The following is a 19,084-nucleotide window of genomic DNA, read 5'->3' on the forward strand; positions in this document are numbered from 1 at the left end:
CTAAAGCAGTGGGCTAGAGGAAAGCGAGGGCCTCCTGTGTGAGGGCAGACACTGAACGCTTTGTTGCAACTCGACTTGGTTGCAGATGGGCTCTTACTTCGGCTCCTCCTTATGTGCAGTTGACCTGAACGCGGACGGCCTCTCTGACCTGCTTGTGGGGGCCCCCATGTTCTCTGAGATCAGGGATGAGGGGCAGGTCACCGTCTACATCAACAGAGGAAATGTGAGTACACTGCTGGGCACCAGGTGGATGGGTGCGGGAGAGGGACATCTGTCCAGCGAGGAGTGACCGAGCACACTGCTGGGCTGTGCGCTGGGCCCCATGACCCAGAGGAGGTGAAAAGACTTGCTTCCTACCTTCAGAAACCTCAATATTCCATTAATGGAAAGCTGGACACGGTGTTATCACTGCAGACATATAGGGATTGAGAAAAATTGTAATGTGTTTGATTTTGAGTGTTTATTCTGTACCTGAAACTATTCCGCCTGTTTTTTGTAAATGATTTCCATGTAATGTGCACAGAGTATCAGGGGTCTCCATTTTTCAGATAAAAAACGAGGCCTGCGGCACACAGCTAGCAGCAGTGGGCTAGAATTTGAACCAGGCCAGCTGGCTCCCTGGGAGTATGTGCACATGAGCCCAGGGCAGCCGAGCAGCCTCCTAGAGGGCACAGTGGCTGGGGAGAATCTTGAAGGACTAGGAGCTAGGCAGACAGGTAGGGGTGAGCTAGCAGCTGGGCAGGCAGGTTGAGGCCTGGGGCAGCAGGACCACTTAGTTCTGGGGGTTGGGTGGGGGCCAGTGCAGTGGCCAAGGGCCGTGATCACGATGTCCCTTACCCTGCAGAACCATGGAAGGGGTGTAATGTCATCAGAAAGATGCTTCTGCCTCTCTGCAGCCGAGTAGAGGGCTGGGGGGACAGGGACGGGAGCAATGCATCAGTGAGGCGGGAAACCGATGAGAAAACACAATCTTTTCAGCATCTAGAATTAAGAATGTCCAACAAGAGAGTTAAATGCATCAATTTTGTCACCGAACATAAGAAAATGCTTACAAGGTAATCAGTGAAAAGCAGGATAAAAACTGCCTATACAAAGAACCTTTAAAAATATACAAAATACGTAGAGAATGTTCATAACAGATCTTTGTGGGTGGAAAGGCTTGGGTAGATTTTTAGTTTTATCTTTATCCAAAGAGCAAGAATGTAATACTTTCTAGTTAAAAAAAAAAAAAAAGTGTACTTTTAAGCAGTGACAAAGATGCTAGTTATCCTAGTTGGATAACTCATTCAGTTGGAGGGGGCAGTGGTGTTTAACTATAGGTGGGCAGATGTCACAAAGAAAGGAAGCCATTTGAAGAGAAGTCAGGGAATGTTAGGGCCTTGGGCTTTCTTGGATGCTTGCAAACTCTTTGAGAAAGTGGATCTAAAACCTGGGAACGAACGTACTTCCTGGGACCTGTTGCAGTGATGCCTGGCACTTGCATCCCCATGGAAATTCCAGGAAGAGGGCCAGGCAGGTGTGGGGAGAAATGAGGTAGTCATATGGAGATGAGAACAGCTACATTCCGTGGCCACCAGCTACTATATTTGTAGGAGAATGAAACATTCGTGTAGGTATGAACTTGTCAGGTAGTAAGGAGAACAGTGCAATAGCTCGACAGTGTGTCTAAATTAGGGTGTGGAATCTTGGAGCAGGAGAATTCCCCCAGACACATTGTGCCCACACACTCCAACCTCCAACCAATGTATCTTAATGCCATGTGGCTACCCTGAGTACCTGGACATTATATCTTTTGGGCCTCACCCTGTCTGGTTGATGATGATGAAGTGGTGTAGAGGAGTGGAAACATGGTGACTTTGGAGATACATGGACCTGGACCTTGTTTTTTTTCCACTTACTAGCCTGTGTGATGTGGACAAATAGCTTAAAATTAGTGGCTCAGTTTCCTCATCTATAAAATGGGGAGAGTCATAAGGTCCAATCTAAAGCCAGACACTCTCTGGGATGGCTTGTGGGTGGGCAGTGGGTCCAGAGTACCTCTACACTGGGGCAGGTTTTGACATTCTTATGCCTCAAAATCTTAGATTGTATTTTAATACTCTGATACTGACATGTCAGTGATTTGGGGTAGAATGGGTATCCTCAGATGGCTTTTACTTCCACCATACACCATTGACCCCTTCCCTCTGTTGGGTGGTGTTTGCTCAAGAAATCCAAATCTGAGCCCCACGATAATGGGCACAGGTGTGTGTGTCCCCACCCCTTCCCTGGCCAAGAACGCTGGTGTTGGGTTTTCTGAACCATGACTCTGTCAAGATTACTGATCACACGCACCTTGCAAAGCAGCTTTATAAACTTGTATTAAATGGGACAGGAAGGAAAAAGTAGAAATATGCATGCCCACATAAAACAGCTTTGGGGAACAAAAGGTAAGGGCAGCTAAGAGGATTTTGTGGTGACAGGTATGTAGGTGGGTAGGTTTGTGGAGTGTCAGGACAAAGGAGAGGTGGAGTCCTTGGCCAACCTGAGAATCCTCTTCCCTCTAAAAGGCATCTCAGGCTGTGGGAGACCCTCCTGCTGCACAGGTGAAAGGGACTTATTTTGCCACCAGGAGAGAGAAGCTTGGGTGCCCGTGATCCTGCCCAGGTGTTTCCTGTCGATGGGTGTGCTCCCGGGGTGGCATTCGGAGCTTTGGTTTTATTGGGGGTTGTTTTGGTTCTGGTTTTGTTTTGTTTTCCATTTTTTCCTCCATCCTGTTTCCCAGGGAGCCCTCGAGGAGCAGCTGGCCCTGAGTGGTGATGGCGCCTACAACGCACACTTTGGGGAGAGCATCGCCAGCCTGGGCGACCTTGATGATGACGGGTTCCCAGGTCAGTGAGCTCGCACCGCCCTCTGGCTTCGCCCTGGCATGAGGTGCTCCTGGATTTGCCTCCCACTTGGAAGGTCCCTGCAGGGAGGGGTGCCCTTAGAGAAGATGTTCTCTGTGTAGACACTCAGGGCTGGGCTCTGAGCCCACTGTGCTTCTGCTTCCACGTGGTACCTTCTCAGCAGTCCCGAGGTCATGGCTACCATGTGAGGGAACCTAGGGCTGGGCCACTGGGACTTCTTGTTGCAGATGTGTTTGAACGGGCTTCCTCGTGTCTGAGCCTCTAAGGTTCTACCACGTGGTTAGTACAATGAGTGAGGAGGGACTTAGTCTCAGCCCCGAGAAGGACAGCATGGGGGTGGACTTGAATATGCCCCTGCTGAGAGGGTAGGGCTATGTGTACCTGATGCCAAGTTCTGTCTGGACTGCAGATTCCTTCCCAGTCTCTTGGCTCCTCGCTCTGGTCTGTTCAGTGCCCCCTCCACTTACTGTATATGCAGCAGACGGACATCAGGACCTGTGGGAGCCACATCACTAGGGAGACAGCTGAGGTGGAGGACAGGCTGGGGGGCAGCTCTTGCCTCAGGCCAGACATCCAGGCTCCTTCGAAACCCTCACACCCGTGGCCAGAGAGAATCCCGGCTTGAGGTCCTGTGAGAATGTGCCCCTCACCCTTGACCTCACTTCTGCAAACACATGACTTTTGTTAGAAGCAAAGGGAATAAAGTCAGGAAGATCTCGGCTTTGTTCCAGGGGCTGTCAGTTTGTGAGGGTAACGATGTTTTTTTGGGAAGTGAATGCCATTTTATTTAAGTCCCTTCTCCAGGAACAGAGTCGTCTTTCTCAGTTGTGCAACAACCATAGTTGACAGAATTCCCCTGACAGAAATTCGGGTGGGTGGTTTATATTTGCCTTTCTTTTATTGGATGGGTCAATGATTTTTTTCTGTGAGGATGAGGTAGGAAGTCTTCAGGAACCTAAACCCTTCTCAGCTTCAATAATTTTCTTTCTACCCCCCAGCCCTTTTTTTCCCTGCTAAGAGATTGTGTGTCTAGCTTAATGCCTGAACAACCAACGACCAAGAAATTTCGGTATGGAGGGACCCAGCTGATGGCAGGAATTAGGAAAACTCCTTATATTACTCCATATGGCTCTCGAACCCATAGCTGTTTTTCTCCCCTCAGATGTGGCCATTGGCGCACCCAAGGAGGACGACTTCTCCGGGACCGTCTATATCTATCATGGCGACGCTGGCGGGATCGTCCCTCAGTACTCAATGGTAATTGCAGTGAGAACGACATGGTAACTGTCCATACATTCATCTGACAAACACATAGGGACCCTTTAGTCTGTACCACACCCTGGAGTACAGAGGAAAACACAACATGGTCTCTACGTTCAACCTTCCCGCCCTCCAGTGAAAGACAGAGACCATTGCTCACCGTCAGGGAAGCATTCTGCCTGTGGAAGATTATATCCACACCCTTACCCACATTCAGAGTTATTTCTTGAAGAAGAAGAGGTTTTCTTTTTTTAGTTACTCCTTTGTCAACCATCTGTGCAGGGCAAAGGAATATGTTGTAAAATGTAATTTAGAGAGAAAACGGTCCACGGAGGAGAGGCCTGAAAGCTTCCACAGTGCTGATTGTTGTAATTGGTGTTGCAGTGAGGAGCTGGTCAAAGCTCTGGCCTTGAGCTCCAGACTTGGGAACGTGGAAGTGGTGAGTTTTGTTTTTTGCCATATCAGCTTGGTGTTCAATCTTGCTGATGGTCTCAAGCCCAGCCCATGGGAAAAAAGGAAGTCACTCTCTTGACAGAAGCATCATCAGGCTATTTGTGGATGTCTCTGTCTGGAGTGGCACAGGCCTGTGTCATTCTCCCAGTGAGTGGGTCAGTGACAGAAAGGGACTCAACACAAGTTGAGAAATTTCCAGTCAGCAAATATTGATCTGTTGAGCGCTTCTTATGTGCTTATCACTTCCTACCCATGCTTCTATTTCTCATCACGAAGAAGCTGGCCTCATATCTTGATATCTCTAAGGAAACAGAACTCTCAATTGAGTCGTGTTCTTGTAAAATATTCTAGAATTGTTCTCTAAAATGAAGTATTAGGAAAGTGTCCAAACCTGTTCATGTATTGAAGTCTCTAGGTAAGAAAGAGACTTTACAAGTGGATTTTAAGAGCCAGTACGTAAATGTAAGTTCAATTCATGCATTCATAATTGTTCTTCTTGCAGCAGATACAAGTGAACTGATTAGAGGTTGAGGGTTCGTTAGTGGCCAGCTTCCTGCTCCCTCTCTGCTGGGGCCAGCCCAGCTCAGTGACTCCCTCACAAGTCAGAGGGCAGAGAGGGGGGACCACTCTGCCCTCTTTTCTTTAGTCCTTGTCCTACTCCTGTGAGATGGTGACTTTATTATCTGCCTTGTCTTTATGAGGTGCCTCCTGCCCGGGGAGGGGACTCGGCTTGCCCAAGGTCTCTGGCTAGTAAGTGGCAGTATGGCCCCTGAAACGTTCCCCTTCTGACTCCCAACCTTTTATTGTAACCACGTCCTCAACTCCACATTGGAGGAAGGAACACCCAGGGAGGCTCAGCTGGAAAACTTAGAAATATGGAAACTTACTTTGCTCTGAAGCCCACATACTCCAAGGGGCATGGGTCTACCGGGACCATCTTCTTCTCATTAGTAATGAATAATGGTGACAGTAAGCACTTAGGTGACTCAGCTAATGTGGCAGGAGGAAGAGGGCTTTGGGCACAGGTTGGGGGCCACATCCGCATCAGGAGGGCTGCTGTGGTCTGAGTTAGGGACCCTCTTCACGATGTGACAAGCAGGAAGTCATCCAGGGAGCCCGGTCCTCCAGCAGCTGCCAGGGTCACTTTCCACGCATCCTCCTGGAAGCTTGTTCCCAGACCTTGGAAGCAAATCACACAGAGAGGCAACCTGTCAGAGACCCCCGCTTCCCCTCCTCCCGCAGCCCTCCAGTGTTTTGTTTTGTTGCTGGGTGGAATCCCCGCAGAGAACTGCAGTACAGATTTTGTGGTTAGCATGGAGTGTCTCTAGTAGGAAGCAGGGTACAGCAGCTGGGTGCGTCCTGCCTCTGTCAGCATGCCGGTGGGCTCGTTAGCTTTGACAAAGAGAAGTGGTTTGGGGCGCTTTAAAAAAAAGAAAGAAAGAAAGAAAGAAACAACTATGTTTATACTTTTCCAAGCTGGTGATATGTGTATGATAAGGTCAGTGATTTAAAAGGAAAAAAATAATCCTTTAACGACAGATTCTTTAGGGCTGGGGTCTGGACAGAGTGGGCATTGTGCGGGTGAACCAGAGGAAGAAATCAGAAACAGCTCTGGGCAAAGGAGTTGCTTTTCTTTGGCCCAGACTGGTATTATTTCTGCCGGATAAATTGTGAGATCAGGGCTGAAGTTCGTCCACATTACTCTTTAACTCATTCCTCTTTTCTTGAGTTCATCATGAAAAGTGTTGATTTTAAGATCCTTGTGTGCCTTTCTCCATTTGAGAACCCCCTGGGCATGTCATGGCGGCCCCTGTGATCTTTCTCCTGCCGTAAGGACACTGCCTATAAACCTGGGCAAGCGGAGTTTTTCCAAGGCTCCTGGTTTTCATTTAGGGTTATTAGCACTGAGCAGACTTATCTTCCTGGCTTTATGGCCTAATGGCCTGCAGATGTCTGTGGGATAACTTAAGCCTGCATCGCCACCCCCAAATGGACCACCCCTTCACTCTTCCCCCTTGTCCCAGCCACAGCAGAGCTTAGAAATGCCTCAAAATGGGGCTTTTAAGAAATAGACATACATACATGTTTGTTTAGACAGAGCCATGTGGGATGTGGAGCTCTGCATGTTAGCAAGAAACATTTCTTTAGTGTTTGCTATGGTGCTCTGATTTGTACTGTGAGGCTTGCACATTTCCTGGTGGATGGCTTAACTGAAGATGCCAAGTGGAAGGTTATTTGCAGTGATGGGCTCCTGGGAGGTGCTGTGGGGGAGGGTTGTTCCCTGGTGTCTCCATCTGTAGATCCTATGGAAACTCCCTCTCCCCACGCTCATGACTTCTCTGCAGGATGACTCAGTATGGAAAAGGATACAGAAGGAAAGTCCAAAGTGAGCCCCTGACTATCTGTAAACCTGGTTCCGATAGGGATTGTGCTGTACAGCATGAAAACAAAGCATTTTTCTTATCATCCACAGTGAGGGCATTGGGAGGTAAGCCTCCCCAAAGAGACTGTAAAAACAAAGGGAAGAAGGAGCAGGTCAGATCCCTGGGACTTTTCAGATTCAGGAAGTTTGATATCTTTTGAGGAACTGTGCTACGCAGATGTCGATGAAGGCCGCGTGTACAGTAAATAGTCCTGAACCAAGACAGTGTGTGTTAATATAGATTGAACTTCATGAAGAATAAAAGAACAGATGCCCCTTGGTGGTAGAGCTGTGAACTCTAACTGGTTGATTGGGGAGGAGGGTGGCTTCAGCTGATTTTTTTTTTTTTTTTTTTAGGATTTCCTACAGATTATAGAAGGTTCAGGACCATGCAGCTCCGGATTTACTAGATAGGCCAGTCTCATCCTGTCTGTGAAGCTCTGGAGCCCTATGAGATCTTCTGGTCAGCTTGACTGAGGAGAGGCGGTTTCCATGTGGCATCTTTTCTAGCTAGACATGCTCATTGCCTGTCCACCCAGGGAAAGACTCACGTGCACCTCCAAGGACAGGGGTGGTCCATGTTTAGTATTTGGGTAGAGAGAGCTAAGGAAAACATGTTCTTAGAATTTCAGCCAGCTCCACCTATGTGGAAATGAAACAGAACCGCTGTTGGAAATGGAAGTAAACATCTATTTCGAACTTCATGTGGCATACTAGTCTGCGTGGGTTTTTCGTGAACACTGAGCTTGGAAAAATTTTTAAACAAGGACATGTAGCTAAGGCAAGTCACAATAATGGAGTGTGTGGTCTTCATCCGGGTGCTAAAAACCCCAGGATCAAATTAGGACTACAGTTTTCTCTTTCCACAGCTTCAGGACCGAGTGTCCAACGGAAGCTGCATAGAACAGTCATGGGTTCTTATTTACCACTCTGCTCCTATCCGGTGATTCAATTTCCCTATTATCTGTTTCAGAAACTGTCAGGCCGGAAGATAAGTCCAGTTCTGCGGATGTTTGGGCAGTCCATATCAGGGGGCATTGATATGGATGGAAATGGCTATCCTGGTAAGCTGTTTCTCTTTGAAGGCATATGAGATAAATGAAGATAAATGCTGAGGTAGTCATTTCCAGTCTGGTTAAGCAGTGGTGACATCTATTTAGGATGAGGAAAATTCCCACAATAGAAGGGGATGCTCTGCCTGGTACTTGATTTTAAGGTGTTGAAGTTTATTTTGGGGCTTTAGAATGATCTATTCTGAAGACTTTAAGCACCAAAAGGATGGATTGATTTCAAAAGAAACAAACAAACAAAAACAAAAAACCAGTGATTTCTATGGTGGCAGCTCTTTCTAATGAAGAAAAAAAAAAAGCACTGACCACATTAAAAATGATAGCGAAACCTCATGTTTTCCTCGATATTTAAGCATAGAGGCTTCAAACCCTTGAGAGGGGAAAAAGGATCTGGGCAGCACCTTTCCCACCTCCTAACCCCTGCAAGAGAATTGAAATATTTGGAGCAAAGAAGAAAACCATGCCCTCTTCCTGACGGACAAAGCAGACCTTCACCGTTCAAGGCTGGCTGCCTTGTCTTCAGGGTGAATTCATGCCTCGTGGTGGTTGAGGCTAATTGAATAAAAATCCGCATTTCCCACCTCAATCCCAAATGTTGTCCAGTTTAGGGAAAATGCACTGGGCAGGGAGATGGTGGTTCTTCTGGGGTTTGAAGGGGACGGAGTGGGGTGAGGTGAGGAAACACAGACGAGAATTTGAAAAAATCCGAAATCGTCCTGGAATTCAGCAAACATTTCCCTGGAACTACCGGTCATCTTGCTGTCTTGAGGAAGTATTTCTTTCCACTTAAAATGCTCCGGAAGGACTTCTGAGACCCAGGGCAGTGCCGCACGAGGGCTGTGCATTTGGTAGTTTCTTACGGGCAGCAGTTTTGATAATTTCTTGTGACCTTACAGAGCCAGGAGGAGGGGATAGGAAAGGGTCATTGCTGAAGCTTTTGTTCCTATGGACCCTCATGGGTCTTCTTAAGTCGGAGAAAGCAGTTCTTCTTGTTTTGGGTAATTTGTGGCCGTCCTGAAATAATACCTGATGTTGGCAAAATGCTCCCACGTGCAGTTTACCTCTTATATATAGTTAGTGCAGCAGGTGGGTAGAGGTGGGGTATCCCCCACTTGATAAACAAGGGTACCGAGCCACAGAAAACTTAGGGGCCCAGCCAGAGGCCATATCGTGGTAGGCCGAGATGCACGTGCAATATGAGGAGGTGTGTCCACGCTTCATGATGCATGTGAATTTCTTACATTTTTCTCTTTTTTTTTTTTTTCAGATTTTTTAAATTGTTATTTATTTGAGAGTGAGCAAGCACACGAATTGGGGGGAGGGGCAGAGGGAGAAGCAGACTCCCCGCTGAGCAGGGAGCCCAATGCGGGACTCGATCCCAGGACCCTGGGATCATGACCTGAGCCAAAGGCAGATGGTTAACTGACTGAGCCACCCAGGCGCCCCTGAACTTCTTACATTTTTCATGAAATGACAAATTCCTCAGGTTCGTTTTTTTTCAAACATCCAGTCAACTCAAAAAGACTTAAAAAATAGCAAAATTAACAAGCACACCCAAGTGCAGAAATTTAACAGCACTATAATTCATGGATTTACTGTTTCTTTTTCCTTAATGAGGGCACTGTATAGACATGTGGATTCAGGCTCTCGGATTCAGATGCTTGGTTCTGTAAAGTGGTAATGGTCATCTTGCTGTCTTGAGGAAGAACTAAGGACTAAACACCTAGGACTAAGGAGTTTATAGTCAAGGGGAAGAAAGGCAGAGAGCTATTGGATGAGTATATACTTCATAAAGTTATTTAAGAATAAACATTACTGGGATGCCAGGGTCCTGGGATTGAGTCCCGCATTGGGCTCCCTGCTCAGTGGGGAGTCTGCTTCTCCCTCTGCCTGCCACTCCCCCTGCTTGTGCTCTCTTTCTGACAAATAAATAAAATCCTAAAAAAAAAAAATAAACATTACCAGCTAACACTTGTGTCTTGGTTTGTAGTGTACTAAGTATTTCATGAATTTTCTGATTTAAATATGTGATTTAACATATGTCACGTGTATTTAAATATTTTAAAAATACACTATTTAACAACTAATATTATGTTTAGTAAATATTTATTTTATTTTTTATTTTTTATTATTTTTTAAAGATTTTATTTATTTATTTGAGAGAGAGAGAATGAGAGACAGAGAGCACGAGAGGGAAGAGGGTCAGAGGGAGAAGCAGACCCCCTGCTGAGCAGGGAGCCCGATGCGGGACTCGATCCCGGGACTCCAGGATCATGACCTGAGCCGAAGGCAGTCGCTTAACCAACTGAGCCACCCAGGCGCCCCTTATGTTTAGTAAATATTTAATAGCTGTCTTCTGATTTAAATATTATGAAATGTTATCAGCTTTTGAAGAAGACACTGGGGATAATTATGTCCACAGTACAGACAAGGACTCTCTGAGAGATTCTGAGGTCACACGGAATGAGGGGTAGAACAGAGATGATTCACATGTTCTACAGAACCTAGAGCTTTTTTCTAGCTCATTTAGTTCTAAGTATCTGTCTCTCTAATTCACTGGTGTTCAAAAGATACATAGTGTGAGCCACATATATAATTTAATGTATTCTAGGAACCACATGAAAAAGATAAAAAGAAATAGGTGAAATCAATTTTAATAATATAAAATTTTTTGAGCTAGTTCATGGTTTTTGTACCAGCCACATTTCAAGGTCTCACCAAGCCACACCCGGTGATTGGCTGCCATGTGGTTCAATGTGGCTCTCACTCTTACAAGATCATCGAATGGCCCAGAGGAAGGCTGTTAGGGGCCCCCGACCTCAGCGCTGGGCCGCCGTGGCTGTGGACCTTGCCAGGGGGTGGGTGGGCTGGGAGGGGCTTCAGCACGTCTCTGAATGCTACAAACTTCTGGTTTTCAGATGTAACTGTTGGAGCCTTCATGTCTGACAGCGTGGTTCTTCTAAGGTGAGATGCTTTCCTCTTGCTTCCCGGACTCCGTTCTTCACGGTGGGGGCTGGAATTTGGTGATGGGGGTGGTTGGGGGAGTTATTCCCCCTTAGTCAGCAATTCCCTCTGTCCTGTTCCTGGAGGTGCTCAGGAAGTGGAAATGTGGCCTTTCTTTTCTTATCCTCTTACCCCTGTTGCAGAGTTTCTAGCTGGTGGGCCTCCAGTGGCTTGCAGCTCTGAGACTGTAGCATCCCTGGGGCTTGGGGTGGCTTCAGCCCTAGGGGTTTTGCCTTTTGCCATGATCAGCTTCATAAATGTGTGTATACTATGTCGTCATTTCCTACGGGTGCCAGGACACTCGGGCTCCAAAGCACTGCCTTGTCCCAGCTCTTCATCCCTACCTTGTCAGTCCCCAGACCCCAGGAGCCTCCTGCCCTGTGGACAGTACTTCCTGGCCTGCGGAGGCAGAGGTGAGGGCTGGGAGCCCTTGCAGCCCTTGCAGCCCATGCAGCCTGAATCTCTCCTACAAATGCTGTGGCCTGCCATCCCACCATGAACCATCTCCAAGTATTTCTGTCTGTATGAGTCAGAGGAGGTGGAATTACCCTTTGGAGTGGGAGCCAGCTCTTAGGTTTTGTTAATAACCTGATGGCAGAACTTTCTAAAATAGGCCAGTGGGATATTAGAGCTGGAAGGGGTCCCAGAGGCCATGTAGTTGCACACCCCAGATTCTTCTCATTCAGCAGCGCCTTCCTCCGACTCTCTGGCTGCAAAGCACCCGGCCTCCTCCTGAGTGAGTTGCCCCTAGGGGTGAGAGCTTAGTAACTTTGGAGGGAACCAGTTAACCCCCAGCTAACTCAGGATGTTAAATTGTTAAGGAGGCAGAATTGCCTTGGGTTAAGAGGGTGAACTCTGGGGCCAGGCGGCCTGGGTTTGAACCCCCACTCTGCTGTTGGGAGGCGAGTTTCCCTGGGTGAGTCAGGTAACCTGTCTTTTAGGATTCTCACCTGTCCACCAGGAGAACAGTAGTACTTCCTCACTGGGTCTGTAGAACTCTGTGAGTTAGGACTACATGCAAAATGCATAGAACAGGTAGGTGGTCAATAAATGTTAGCAATTCTTAGATAACTTATGCTAAATCTGCCTCCCTAAAATTCTGCTTCTTTATCCTATATCTTTCATGTAGCAGCCCTTTAGTATTTGATGGTGGCATGTGTGTCCCCCAGGCGGTGACTTCACTATTGCTTTGTGATTGGATCTCTGCTTTCTTCATCCCCCCCGCCGTCCTGTGGGTTGGCCATTTCCTCTCAGGTAAAACAGCTTACGTGGCCTCCAATGACTGAGGTGACACTTTAGAAGCTGAGCTTACCCACCGCCTTTGTGGTGTCCTTCTCCCCTCTTCGCTGTCCCAAGCAGCTTGCTCCGGCTTGTCACGATTCCTCTAGAATAAAACACATTCCCCGGCTCTCGCAGTTGAAAACAGGCGCTCTTAAAACTGGGAGCATCTGGCTTAAGGTAAACTTATAGATTCTGCTTTTTCATCATTCTTGTATTTTATAAGCTTCCAGCTGTGAACCTCAGCCCCAAGGGACTTTTTTTTTTCTCTCCTTCTTGGTGACGTATGGCCTCCTCTGGGAGTTTTGCCCACACGTGGATGGAGACATAAAGTGGGGCAGTTCCACGGCAGATGGGAGCCCCAGACCCCAGGCTGGGGTGGAGGCTGAAGCTGGTGAGGGGAGATCATCCAGGGACAAAGGCAGGGTCCTTTGGGAAGAATGCCACAGACTGCTTATCAAGAGCAGAGGCTTTAGGAGCGGGGCTGCTGGGCATGCCTGGACGAGGTAGTCAGCAGAAGGCCCTGATAGCCGAGGGAGGAGTGTGGAGGGATGAGGAGATCAGAGATCCATTCCCTCGTTTGTTCAGCTAATACAGTTGACCTGTGGTGTTCAACTATGTGTCGGCTCCCAGGTGCGCCTCGTGGAACAACTATACAAGTAACTAATACAACCAGTGTTTGCTAAGTGCTTACCACATGCCAGACACTGCTTAGGCTCCCACACGTGCAACTCTTTCTGGAGGTTTTTGTTTTTTCTCTTCGTATTGGGGTATAATTTGCACACAGTAGAGCCTGCTGATTTAAGTATACTGCTTGATGAGCTTTAAGCAGCGTACACGCGTGTGTAAGTGCCACCGCCATTAAGATAAATAACAATTTCCATCACCCCAGAAAGTTTCCTCCTGTCTCTTCCCAGTTATGTCCCCTCCTGATGGACAACCGTTGGTCTGATTTTCATTGCTGTAGATCAGTTCTGCCTGGTCTGGTTTTTCACGTAGATGGAAGTATGTAGTACACACTCTCTTGGTTCTGGCTTCTTTCACTCGGTACAGTGTGTCTGAGATTCATCCATGCTGTTGTGTGGTGTTCAGTTCTTTCTCCCCTTACTGAGCAGTAGTCCATTTACTGAATACCCTGTAGTTTGTTCTTGTTGCTAAAACATAGGTTTTTTAGAGGGGGGAGGGGCAGAGGAAGAGGAAGAGAGCGAGACTCTTAAGAGAATCAACCCTGAGATCATGACCTGAGCCAAAATCAAGACTCGGAGGCTTAACTGACTGAGCCACCCAGGCGCCCTGATAGAACGTGTTTTAATTATTAGTTTTCTTAACAGCTCCATGACCTAGATATTATTACCGTTATTCCCATTTTATGGATGAGGAAACCAAGTGACATTGAAGTTCTATTAATTTTAAAAAGGAGATAATTGTAGATTGTGGTCAGTGCCATGAGGATGATAAAGCAGGGTCGTGTGGTCAAGGGCACCTGCCCGCCTCAAGCGCAGCAGAGCGGGCCACATATTCCTGTTGGAGGTGGCGGTGTGAAGCCAATGGTGCCCTTGGCTCTGGCAGGTCGAGAGAAGTGAGGTGCGGAAGTCAGATCACTGTGGGTGGGAGAGAGAAGGAGAAGCAAGAAAACAGATGATGAAGTTTGACTCTTTTCCAGAAGCTTGGCTGCAGAGGAGCAAATGGGATTGCCAGTGGCTCAGAGATTAGCCTGAGTGTCTTTGAAACCTCTCCTGCTCTCCTGGGTCCTTTCCTGTCCTGCAAGAACCAGAGGTGGTCACCTTTAGCTTCACCTTCATCCATACAAACCTTGCCTTGACCCCACTCCTGCTTTGGGGCCTGAAGAGACAGAGTGGGAAGGGGACGAGGATGAATGGGGGTTGAGGGAGGAGAGGGAGGTGGGATGCCTTGTATAGGCTGTGGGTGGCAGGGGCCTGATCTTTGAGCCAGGCCCCAAGATTGGAGCAGGCCCAGGGCAAGGTTCAGCGTGGAACATGGGTGAGGGTGACCACCTCAGGTATCTTCTGGGAGCAGGGAAGGCAAGCTGGGGCCCCTTAGGCAGAGGGACTGCTGAGCATGTCTGAGGGGCCAGGAAGGCTGGTCATCCACAGTGGCATCTGTTGATAAGGTGCTGGACGTGGCTGAACGACTATGGACAAGAAGGTCTGGAGATGTCAGCTGGCTAAGCTGGGGGGCATCCCAGGCATGGCCTAGCTGACCGGCAAGTTAGATAGACTTTGAGTCCCCTCAGAGTTTGGGTGGGACCAGAAAAAGAAACCAAGGATGTGCATGCACGTGAAACACACCATGCCCACTCTGACACATCCTCCAGAAGAGAGTCCACATGTGTACGGGCTTGAAATCCTTTGGGCTGCCGCGAAGAGAACACCTTACTGCAGGTGGCTCTAAGTACATAGACGTGAATTAGCTGCCTGGAGGAAATGGCTCCAGGGCTGGTTTAGTAGCCTCCATCTTCCCCGGGGGTGTAGGCTCTCAGTGTGTCCACCCGTGTCTGTCCCATAAACAGCACTGCCCCCGCAGAAGGCTGGGGTGAGGGAGCGATACCCCATCAGAGGGCATCCTGACTGGTTTTACCTGGAAGTAAATACAGGCGAAGTGCAGACCTACCTTGACTTAGGAAGGAGTTAATGTTGTGATAAACCCATCATAAATTGAAAATATCCTAAGTGGAAATGCATTTACTACCCCTGACCTCCTGAACACCATCGCTTAGCCTGGCCTACCTTAACTGTGCTCAGAACAACTTGCAGCTGCCTACAGTTGGGCACAGTCATCTAACACAAAGCCTGTTTCGTAATCAAGCATTGACAATCTCATGTAAATGATTGAATACTGTACCTAAAGTGACAAACAGGCCATGCGGGTACAGAAAGGGTGTCAGTGTATGGGGCGTTCACCCTCGTGATCGGTGGCGGAGCCCAGGAGCTGTGGCCCTGGGCCAGCGTCACCACACAATCATCCCACATAGCACCAGCACGGGGAAAGATCCAGATTCACAATTCAAAGTTCGGTTTCTACTAAGTGCACGTCACCCCATCATAAAGTTGAAAAATCGTTACTTCGGACCGTGGTAAGTCAGGGAGCATCTGTATCAGGATTTGAACTGTCGGAGTCATCAGAAAGAAGTACTTTAGCTACCAGCTTGTTAAAAATCAGGTCTTGGTGCTGTCCTTAGGTGCCCCTTTGCTTTTCTCACTGAGCCTGGCACCTTTGCAGGCAGGACTGCGGGCTGGCCCCACTCTGCCCGCGCTGATTTTGCGCTCTCAGATTAGCAGGGGCGGGCAAGGCCTGTGTGAGGGTGATAGGCGCCTGGTGCTGTGCCAGCCGGTGAAGTTCAAAGGAAGCGATGAGAGAGTTTAGGAAAGATTTCTGGGCTTTCCCTGGTCCAAAAACAATTCTTGGAATTGACACAGGTTCAAGGGCCTGATCTGACTGATGTTGGTGAGACATGTGCTTCTGAAGGTCTTTGTCCTCACCTCAGAGGATTCTGTGTTGACAGCCTCCATCGACTTCAGTTTGCCAGCCTGCCCACCCTGCCTTCCTCTGCAGGGCCCTGCTCTGAGCAGGGACCAGGTAGCCTCCCCGACATGGTGGCCCCTGGGATGGTGGGAGGGGGTGAGGCCTTTATTCCATGTGGTGACCTGGCAGGATGTGCCCTGGGCAGGGTGGAGGCTCTCACAGGGTGGAGACCAGCTCTCCCTGGTGCCTCTGTCTGTTTTATGAAACTTTGGGCACTCCGGTGGTTTTCAGTCCCTGGGCCTGGAGTGAAATTGGCACCCATTTAATAAATCACCTCGGGTTTTTGAACACCTGTCCTGAGGCTGTCATGATGAATTTGCCGGGGTCCAAGCCCTTGAGGGGCCTGAAGGCTGGTGGAGCAGGTGTGCAACTAGACAAAGACCTTAATCAGTAAGTGAGGTGAGGTGTGAAGATAGTGCTGGGGACGTGGAGGGGGACATCCAACTGCCAGAGTTCTTGGAGGAGACTTCCCAGGAGAGGGAATGGAATGTAAGCTGGCTGTGGAAGGACCCCGGCGCTTTATAGAGTGTCCGTTGGCATCTGTACAAACACATAGACCAGGAGCAGAGTATTTGTTTTCTGTGTTATTTATAGCATCTTCTAAGGATGAACCCAGAAGGAAATTGGAAGGCCAGGACCTTGGATTTCTTTCAGGCACTGCTGTTGTCTGACGTCTGTTGGCCTTACAGCTGGATTTGCTCTGGGAGACCCACCGTTCCCTTGTACTTGTCACAACTCTTCTGGTCTTGACCCACATCCATGGCAGTGGTGGCAGCAGTGAAACCCCCCCCCCCCCCGGCCACGTGTCTCCTTCCTTCCCTCTTTTCCCGAGGTTTTCCTTAATACTGTCTTCTCTGAGAGTTGTGTTCCTTTTTCCCCATCTGTCTTCTCACCGTGGGCGCTCTTCGGGGTCATTGTACACAAGGGAGGTCATTGTTCTCAAGCCACTAATGCCCCTTAATCTTGTTATTATCACCCCAGTGGCATGAAGGCCAGGGCTTCCTAGAGGTAAAAGGGTCTCTTTGTGAGGCCTGGAGGGGAGGTTAAGGCACAGCTTAGGTGAACCATCCCTGAGCAGGTGTTTGCAATGAGAGCAGAATGCCTGAGTCATTATCAGCTTTTGTGGGCTGACCCTGGGGATCCATGGAAGGTGCCGCAGGGATGCAGTGCATTTATCAAGCATGGGGTGGGAGGTAGTGCTGGTGGTCCATGTTGGTGATAAGGGATGCAGATGTTTATAGGGTTTCACTTGCTCCTGAGGCCAGGTAGGTTGATTCCTTCAGCTCTGAAGTACTTTGCTGTTACCAGCTGGGACTCTGTTAATCAAGTTCTTTTAGAAAAATGCTTAATGAATTGCAGGGAGGAAATGAAGGGGGAAGGTTTAACCTACTGGATGGGACTGGAATTCTGCAGTTCATGCTTACAGAGACAGTAAATGCTCGGGAATTCCCAATGATACATCTATTTCTCGAGTCCCAGCATCTGCTGTAGGAACGCCTCTTAAATATATTACTATCTGCCTAATAAAATGAAAATCGGAACTTAATTGGTGAAATTTTAAATAATCACCCGACATCTGGTGGTTCATTTATGGCTTCAACCAGATGTGTTTTATTAACAACTTACTTGCCTTTATTATTGGGAAGCTAACTATTAATTTATTAGGAAATAAGTCACTTCTAAAACCAGGAAAAAGTCTTTACAGGGCACATTGGCCCCTCTCTTGTTGGTTATTTCATGCTTTAATTAAATGCCAGGCTGAAGGCCTAGGATTTCTCTTGCTAGGTTAGTTCTTGTTTGGTTCTGAGAGCATGACTAAGTCACCTCCCTCTCTTGACGTGCAGGGCAAGACCTGTCATTACAGTGGATGTCTCCATCTTCCTCCCAGCCTCCATCAACATCACGGCGCCTCAGTGTCACGATGGGCTGCAGCCTGTGAACTGCCTCAATGTCACCGCCTGCTTTAGCTTCCACGGCAAGCACGTTCCAGGAGAACTTGGTAATGAGCCACTGAGTTAGGGCTCGGGATGGCCATCTCAGCTGGAGTGGGCTTGTGGCCACTGAGGGATTCTTCTGGATCCTTTGCTCTCACTGTGCATTCTGGCTGGTTTTGCAGGCAGCAGACGCACAGGCCAGACACCCCTTCCCTCCGCGGTTCCTGCTTTTTTCTGCTTCCCATAGTTTCCCAATTTAACATAATCTCCAGCTCTAGAACAAATAATATTTGACCTCAAGCATCCTTTCCCCAAATGTGTGACCAGACTGATACCTCACTGGGCTACAGGTGTCACAGGCCAGTGGGACTTGTGGAAAGGTAGTGACTGGAGCCTGGCCCTTACAGAACATTCCATTCAGTTAGAAAAAAGAAGTGGTGGGTCTTTGGAGGCTTCCCCTGAGCCCGCGGCACCAGCCAGATGTCAGGGCCTTAAGCCCTTTACTGTGGAATCTGAGACCAGGGATGGATGGTAGGATTGGGATGCTGAGTTTTATGAAGGCTTAGACTTACAAAAGAGGGGGAGCTGCTTTGTCAGCTTCAGATGATTGAAAAGAGACAGCTGGCCCTGCTGTTTTCTCTGGTTGGGGAAGGCCAACTTGCTAGCCAACTCCAGAGATCCAATCCCTGGATCAGGATAGGATCAGTGTGGAGTAGAACTCAGTGTGTGGTCACTTGAAGGAAATGAATCTGGAACATTCGTACAGATTAATAGGTGCTTTGTTTTTACTTGAAAGGCTGATTTAATAATAGAAAATAGAATTCTAGGAAAATTAAAAAAAAAAAAACCCACAAAACAATAAGGACCTGGACTTACTGCCTTTCTTAGACATTCTTAGAGTCAAGTGTTTCCCTTCCCTATTTCACAGTGTGGTCCCTGGACCCAGCAGTACCAGCATCCTCTGGGAGCTTATGAGAAGTGCAGAATCTCAGGCCTCACTCTGGGTCTCAGAATCAGAATCTGCATTTTAACAAGATCCCACGGGATCCGTGTGCACATTTATGTTCAAGAGGCGCTTCTCTGGAGCATGTGTGCACGTGTGTGTGTGTGTGTGCTGGTCCGTTTCTCAGCTGTACCTTGAAAGCTGTACATTATTTAACAGTGTGCTAATCCTTCTAGGCTAATGGTCTCATTGATACTTCATCTTGATCGTCAGGTGGATTGAATAAGTTC

At 48.1% G+C, this 19,084-nt stretch overlaps 1 protein-coding gene across 1 annotated transcript in view; it reads left to right on the forward strand.

The window, feature by feature from the left end:
* Positions 1-19,084, forward strand: part of ITGA9 (integrin subunit alpha 9) — a 346,914-nt gene that overhangs the window by 65,417 nt on the left and 262,413 nt on the right. The window contains exons 9-14 of the mRNA XM_034991993.1: positions 86-223; positions 2,765-2,870; positions 4,051-4,145; positions 7,997-8,087; positions 11,012-11,057; positions 17,762-17,916. Of these exons, the coding sequence (XP_034847884.1) occupies positions 86-223; positions 2,765-2,870; positions 4,051-4,145; positions 7,997-8,087; positions 11,012-11,057; positions 17,762-17,916 (631 nt within the window). The remainder of the gene's footprint in view (positions 1-85; positions 224-2,764; positions 2,871-4,050; positions 4,146-7,996; positions 8,088-11,011; positions 11,058-17,761; positions 17,917-19,084) is intronic.

Source organism: Mirounga leonina, unplaced genomic scaffold, assembly GCF_011800145.1.
Source record: "Mirounga leonina isolate KUSES-001 unplaced genomic scaffold, KU_Mleo_1.0 Mir_115, whole genome shotgun sequence".
Lineage (NCBI taxonomy): Eukaryota > Metazoa > Chordata > Mammalia > Carnivora > Phocidae > Mirounga > Mirounga leonina.